The 7,900-nt window shown below is 44.2% G+C and overlaps 1 protein-coding gene across 1 annotated transcript in view; it reads right to left on the bottom strand.

Annotated features, from left to right (window-relative positions):
• Nucleotides 1–6,010: 6,010 nt before the first annotated feature.
• The window catches only part of SPAG17 (sperm associated antigen 17), an 86,069-nt gene continuing 84,179 nt past the window's right edge, over nt 6,011–7,900 (bottom strand). Inside the window, exons 46-47 of the mRNA XM_030953252.1 lie at nt 7,281–7,434; nt 6,011–6,138 (exon numbers count right to left, since the gene is read on the bottom strand). Coding sequence (XP_030809112.1) covers nt 6,011–6,138; nt 7,281–7,434 — 282 coding nt within the window. The remainder of the gene's footprint in view (nt 6,139–7,280; nt 7,435–7,900) is intronic.

Here is a 7,900-nt window from a genome sequence, read left to right as displayed (position 1 = left end):
GCTTTGTGAGACAAGTTTGTTCATAGTGTTTTGTCCTGGTATTTCCTTCCTGTAAATCCTCAGTTGCCTAGGCCTGTGTGTCTGTTTTCAAAGGATTTTTTACAGAGAATAAAATAAGTGGGAGCAAATGAAAGGCCTGCCATCCCAGATTGTGTTTTTCTGGAGAGCTGGCAGACCAAGTGTGAGAAGCCTGGATTATTTGTCTTTTAGTTGCTCCAGGCTTTAGAAATTCCACTGATTTGTTGCAATGCTGTACTTGTCCTGTGTCAGATAAAATGATTCATTTTCACAGTGGGGGCAGTGGGGCAGAATGGAGTGAACAAGTCTCTGCTGCTGTTGTTATTAATTTATAGCACATGCTGTGTTTTTTTACCAATGGTCAAGTCACTGGTTTGGGCGATGTGGTGGGGGCTGCTTCCAGATACTTTGCTGACTGTTGGGCTCACATGTCTGACTTGGGTACTCAAAGCTGAACTTCTAACTTGAGTTTCATATGGATTTTTAGTTGCATCCCAGTTGTGGCTGACTGCTGTCTTTGACTCAGGTTGTCTGTTACTAGCAGTTATGCAAAGGGCCAGCAGTTCAGCTGGTCATTCTCCAGGCAGCACCTCAGGTGTAACAACCATACCTCAGTTGTTCGTAAGTGACTTTGTCAGGGGATGATTGTTCACTTGCCTCTTCAGAGTCTGGGTGATTCACAGGGGCACATTGTGCTCCATTTCCAGGTGGCTTTCAGACTCTATAGAAATGGCAACCTTCATACAGCTCTGCCAGTTGTTTCACTTGAATCACAAGTTTCATCCATATCTGGACAGATATGAAATTATAATTATAGGGGCACCCGGAAACAGCTGCATTCAAACATGTCTCTATCCTGACTTATGCTGTTCTAGTTAATTTTATTCTATTCTTTTCCTTTACTACTCCTAAAATAGACCCTCCTAAGAGGGATTACTAAGAGGAAGAGGAGGCACTGTAGGATGATACATTTTGTTGGTAAAGTCAGTTGACATGTTATCCACATTATCCGCTGCTGAAATGGGCCAGCCTGCTGGAAAAACAAGTGTTACAGATGGAGAGCTGGCTTGTGACACCACAGTGCACCCTCAGCTGAGGTGACTGAGGAGAGAGATGCCAAAACCAGGTACCAAAAGGGGAAGGCTGGCTGTGCCTCTGTTTACCTTAGTGACAGGGAAATAGATGTTATGGATGCTGTACAATGAACTGCTGTTTGATGATCCCCTGGGAGACCTGGAAGAAAAAACCATGGCCATGGGCACATGAACTCAGTGACTGATGGGAAGTATGTAAATGGTGATACAGAAGAGTAGCTTGGGATGCAGTGTCATCTTATAATGACTCAGATATCCTCTGATCTAAGATGGAAGAGGTGGAATTCCTACGCTTTTGTCTCTGTTTCTTCTCACTGGTGTTAGGGAAGAATCCTTGGAGAAAAGGTCTTTTAGGTGTTGAAAAGTTGTTTCTGTCTCTCCCTAGTTTCTGACACAAGCTGCCTTCTTGAAGTTTCCCTCTGGTTCTCTGATTTTTTCACTCATGATGGGTCTGTACTAATGCAGTACTTGGGTGGCTACTGACAGAGCCCAGCATGTGCTTTAAATGGAAGACATCTGTCCTGTGCCAACAGTCCTCTGGTAGGAATTTTAATATCCTTGGGACATCAATTTGCCCTTTCTTGGGTCAAATTCCCTAGATTTACAAACCTGAGCAGGAAAGCACTTTCAAGTACAGGCAAGCTTAAATCTGTATTATTAGAATACATATCTCACCTAGTCTCGGGGTCGGCTGCTTGTTCTCTGCCCCCGAGGTGAGTTGGGTGGTCCAGGGAGCGACCCCAGGCTCTGAAGAATGAGACTGGACTCTCTGTTGTTCGGTCTTCAGGTTGTTTATTAAGTCTTATCTACAAAATTTTCTCCCTGGCAGACAGAGGTCTGACCAGCAAGGCAGCCACGACGCTCTCCGCCTGCCCCCAAGGCTGCGCCGTCTCTTATACCACAAATTACGTATATCATATTTACCTTTACCTTCCAATGCCTATCACCCATGTTAGACAGTGCACCTATATTCTAAACCAATCCCCAAGTACTAACATCACAGCAGAAGATGGAGGCCAAGAAGAAGAAGGAGAAAGGCTGGACACACCCAGTTCCCTCCATCTTGCCTCCTGAACCCCCATACCAAAAAACCCAAAATCTTCTTTTCCAGCCCGTGATAATTTCACTATTATTCTACCTAAACTGTTGTGGCTTGCTGATCTTCATATAAGGTTGGTAATTTGCTCCATGGGTCATAATCAAAACCACAGGTGTCTTGGGCTCTGTGACAGGGTCTCTGAGACCCCTAGCAGGGGTCCTGGTGTCCTGGACAGCCAGAGGTGTGTCCTGGGTCCCGACAACCTAGCAGTGTGGATGTGAGGGTTCAGAACTGGCAATCATATTTCACACTGGTGAAAGCTGCTGTTAATGGCCAATCATGGGATTCTCAGTCACTGTGAAGTGTTGTGACAACAAATCATCTGCATGTATCAAGGAAGATTCCTCATCTCTCTCAGCATGTCACGTGTTGGAAAAAGGATGAAGCACACGAAAGGACCTTGTGAGAAATGAATTCATAAACCAGAAGCAGAGCTGCACTTGGGCACACAAATGTGGTGGCTCAAAAATAGCCTGTGTCTTTCTTGTAGCCATTGCTGTGTAGGTGGGAACAAGGAGGGGCAAAAGACCATCTGTGGCTCGGTGGCTCAGTCTTCCACTATGAAGAGAGATGAGCAGGTGAACATTGGAAGGTGCTCATGTGTGACTGTGAACAAGAGGGTGTATGGATCCCTCTCTTGTCAAGTGTAACTTGGTGTACTCACAACCCCCATCTGGTATGTGCAGCTTATTAAAGGTAGGTGAGCACACAGAACATTCAGCCTATGATTGTAGAAGACCAGAGCAGGTCAGCAACTCCTGAAGAATTACAGTTGACTGTGTTGAAACCTGGTGCATTCCCAGTACTTGAAAAAGATTTCAGGTGCCTCAGCACAGGTTATTGGAAACCTAATGCCTTTTAAAAACAAACTTTATGGGAACCATGCAGCACTCCTCTGTAGCAGGGTTGAAATACAGCAGTCTTTCCACTGTTTACATTTCAGACAGCCATGTCAGGAGATTCTGCAACTTTTGGACCACCTTTCCCATTAACGGGAAAAGGCAAAATATTTATTCTCATTTAATCTGATTAAACAAATGGAAAAATTACACTGGATGTTTCCATAAGCTTGAACTAAAATCTAGGTATTTCAGTGTTGCTGATCCTCACGTGGATCTTCTCAGGCTCTAACCTGTAGTGGAAGAGGACAGAAAAACAACATGAATGGAAGGAAGAAAAAGCAAGAAGAAATCCCAGCTCCGGCTTTGTACAGTTGTTGAACCAAACCTAATAATTATGTCCAGATTCTCTGCAAGTGTTGTGTTAGCACTGTGATTGCTACAGACTGGCTTCAGATTTGGCCTTTTGCTGTTGGAAGGGAACAACAACATGGGATGGAGTTCTTACACAGGCTTCAAGTAGATTAAGGGCTTGCTTTTATTGCACAAATTGAATGGTACAAAAATCACAACCACACATTCAGGATGGACAGTCTGCTTAGGAATACTGAAGACTTTCATGGGCAGCTTCATGTGTGGTATTTAATTCTGAGTGTGTTAAGAGAATCTTTTTGAAATGTTTTAAATATTGATGTGAAATAACTAAGGAAATTAATGAGATAGGACTAAGTTTGGTCAGGTGATGCTTGATAAGTGATTTTTGCTTGTTGGTCTCTGCTAGGAGATGTGGCAAATTTGTGATCAGGTTTAATATTGCAGGGAGGTTTCTAGGTCTCAGTAGAGAGAATAATTGGCTCTGGTGATAACCACCTGGGAAATGCAATTGAAAGTTCTCAGGATGCCTCTGCAGTGACTGTTTCTGTTCTGGATGGCTGAACAAGACTATTTAACCAATAACAGGATCTAACCTAGGAGTGTTGGTGTTCATGTTTTGTGAGACTAAACCAACCAATCCAGAGTTCCTTGACATGTCTGGGATGGATATGATTTTGGATATGGTTTTGAGTCCAGGGGACTTTGAGGGGAGGAATGTTCAAAGAGGCACTGGGCACAGCTGTTTGGGTAGCATGGGATGGCTGCAGCCAGCTTCAGTAGGAATTGTCAATCACTTCACAAAAGGACACTGTCAGAAGAGAAGGGAGGTTTGGCTGTGGTGACAGCAGCTATGATTAGCTGGATTAGACATGTGAGAGGAGAATACTGTGTAATTAATTTCTCTCCCTTTGTGCTTGTCAGGGAAGATGGCCCTAATCAGAACTTCTCTTGAGACTGGGGGTGTCTCACTAAAATGTGAACTGACTGGGTGACTATTTCTCTTAGGTTTCAACACGGAGTGAGAGAAGTTTGTCTAAACTTCCTTCATGATGAGCTCCAGGTTGTAAATCCCTAAGGTGGAAGGCATTAAACCAGTTGCTTTTCTAGACTATAATTGTGTGTTACTTTGGGGACAGAATTCCACAATGGAAAAGGGTAAGAAGATATTCAAACAGAAAAAAAAAAATGCTATACTAGATGTATACTGGGCAGTCCTAGAGCAGATGCAGCAGTCAGAGGTACGTCTGTGACGTTTTTGAGAACTGACTAATGTGGTCACTTTTCTTTTTCTCCAGAGGAGAGGAATGAGATACAGCTGGAATTTCTTTGCTGATTGGTTGGATAACATGGCAGGCTTACAGATGTTTAGGTTGAAAGAAAGAGATGATGTCAATGTTACACATATGAAGCAAACAGGGACTGTTCAGCTGAGGAGAGACATCCATAGGGTTCCCTGTTTATCAGCTGTCACCATCAGTTGTGTTGTGGAGTGCCTGAGCTCATGGGGGTGAGGTGAACACCAGCCTAATGTTAAACATGTTGACTGCTGCTTTGTGAGAAATTCCTAGTAAGGCTTTCTTGTTGTCAGGGAAGACTTAACCATTCTAAGACACTCTTAGAAAGCATCCAAAGGAGAGCTACAAAGATGGTGAAAGGCCTTGAGGGGAAGTGTGAGAAGTGGCTGAGGTCACTTGGTCTGTTCAGCCTGCAGGAGACAGAGGGGAGACCTCATTGCAGTCTGCAACATCCTCACAAGGGGAAGAGGAGGGGCAGGCTGATGTCTCTGCTGACCAGTGACAGGACCCAAGGCAATGGCCTGAAGTTGTGTCAGGGAAGAGCGAGTTAGGATATCAGGAGAAGGTTCTTCACCCAGTGGGTGGTTGGGCACTGGAACAGGCTCCCCAGGGCAGTGGTCAGAGCACCAAGCCTGACAGAGTTCAAGAAGTGTTTGGACAACACTCTCAGGCACATGCTGTGATTCTCAGGATGTCCTGTGCAGAGCTGGCCTGATCTTTGTGTGTCCCTTGCAACTCGGGATATTCTGTGATTCTTCATGTAGACTGAATCTGTAAGGCTACAGAAATGTGCTGTATGAAACTGTGTGTGCAGAATTGTGTGTATTTGCACTTGTCACATTGAGGCTGCCCTATCTGTAAGACTCCTGTCCCTTATTGGACTTGCTGTCAGTGTCAGTGGGTCACCAGTAAGACTTGGTTACAGCAAGTGAGAAGTGTTAGAGACGCTGATTTATTAGGGCTTAACTGTAATAAATCCAACTGCCAGGATGTTCAAGGACTTATTTAATGTGGAGACAGTAAGTGAAGGATTTTGGACAGGACTGAGGAGGCTTTGCTGTGAGTGCCTCTGCTGAGCTGAGTAGTTGCAATAACCTGCAGTCCCCTTGTAGTGAGTGCTTTGGTTAATGTCATCCAGTTTCCTTCCCTTCTGTTGTCACAGTAACCAAGTCAGTGTGCTAGGTGCATCGCTTGCATGAGCTTTGTTCAGGATGCTGCTGATGAAGTGCAGAGTACGTAAAACAAGTGTACTTTAATTTACAGCTGGTGTCACTGCATCCAGTACTTACACTAACTACAAAGCTTTCGTGGGAGTGTAATCCGAAACCGTGGCCTGGGGCTTGGAGGAACTTCCTGGACTGCTGCCGCCATCCCTCCCTGGGGGAATCCTTTGGGGCGGCACTTGTAAATGTCACTGGCTAGCACAGGTGGAATACCACGTTAAGGTTCTAACCATTTTGGTATGTTTATTTAAGTAAAATAACCTGTGGAGGTAGGAATGAATTCTGCAAGTAAGGTTGTGAAACATCTTGAATCTGGACTAGTGTCCTCAGCTCAAAGATTAAAGGAACAGCTAAAATATGGGGGAAGGGCACATGTTTTGGAGGCTGGTCTGCAACTGTGTCTGAGGACGGGGTGAGTGGGAACAGAACAGCAGCTGGTTTCGCTGCTGTGCCACTGGTGCTGTCTAGATCAGCTCTGCAATTATAGGTATGAAAGATTTCTTTGGGTCAATGCAAGTAAATTTGGGGAGTTTCAACATCACATCTAGAGCATATAAAGCCTCAGAGGAGTTGCTGTTACTCTGGTCAGGTTTAGAGTATCCTGAAGTTCTCCTTTCTTTGGTAAGGGTGGTCCTTACTCTGAATGACATTTCTGGCATGTTTGGATGTAGCTTGCCTTGCTATTTCTTTTACAGGTTTCCAGAGGGCCCCTTCTCCCAAACTTCTAAGTGTAAATTTGATTACATGTCAAACAAAACTTCACCTGGAGCACAAAGGAAGTAGAAATAATAGCTATTGACTTGGCTCTTTTCTTTTACTGTACTGCTGTCATGAGTTAAACAATTGAAAAGCCCGCTGAATCCACACAGGCTCATTTCTGGCAGCATTCATGTGCTTCTGTGCTTGCGGCTTTGCTGCTGCAGGGATTGTCTTGTTTGCCTGTTCAGTATCTGGATGATACATCATTTTGTTGCTCATGAGGTTTACCAGCAGATGCTACCATAGATTCAAAAAGCATAATAAAGTATATTCATGAGGGGTGGTGGGAAAGAGTTCCTATTATTTTCATTTTGTTTTAAAAGCAATATTTTTCTGAGTTGCTCTTCTTCCTGTCCCCACTTTTCAAACCACGTTACTCTGATGTAAAATGCGTTTGGCATCAGAATCTTAAATTATTCATTTCTTGTGCTTTTGAAAACACCCATTTGTGTATTTCTGAAAAGGACAGTAAAGCTTGCTACTGCAACAGCCTACACTGGAAACAATGCTTGAGGCTCCCAACAGGAAGATGATACCCAGGGTCAATGCTATGAGGTGTGTGTGAGAAATAAGACAGCAAAGGATATTTGCTTTCACAGGCAGGAGAAGAGTTTCAGTTTCTGTTACTATTTCAATATTATGGGAAACTTCTTCAAGGCCACCAGTGTCTTTCCCTCCAATCAGCATGGCAAAAATCTCTATCTCCAGTTCAGCCTGCAAGCCTGCTGCCACCTGGGAGAGACAGAGAATGACTCACAGGTAAGGTGCAAGCTTCATACATGGTCCCCTCCCGCAGTCCTTGGAGCTGGTGGTTGATGCCCCAAGCCTGTCAGTGTTAGAGGCATTTGGACAGTGTCTTTAATAGTATGCTTTAACTTTTGGCTAGCCCCGTAGTGGTCAGGCAGTTGGACTAGAGGGCCATTGTAGGTCCCTTCCATATGAAACAAAATATTCTCTTCTATTCTAAAAAGAACATAAAGGTAGGGAGATACAAAAGGGGCAGATGTGAGGAGAAAAGAAAAGAATGGAAATTATTCCAGCCATTTGGATGGATTTCAGTAAGGCCTTTGACACAGTCCTCCACACCATCCTTCTCTCTCAACTGGAGCCTTTAAAGATCTCTTCCAACCCACACCATCCTATGATTTCAAGTACTGAGTTGTGGCTAAGGCTCTGGACTAGGAGGTTTGATTTGCAT

This window comes from Camarhynchus parvulus, chromosome 1, assembly GCF_901933205.1.
Source record: "Camarhynchus parvulus chromosome 1, STF_HiC, whole genome shotgun sequence".
NCBI classification, from domain to species: Eukaryota; Metazoa; Chordata; class Aves; order Passeriformes; family Thraupidae; genus Camarhynchus; species Camarhynchus parvulus.
Note: the sequence above shows the minus strand (reverse complement) of the source record. Positions and strands in the feature narration are given on the sequence as shown.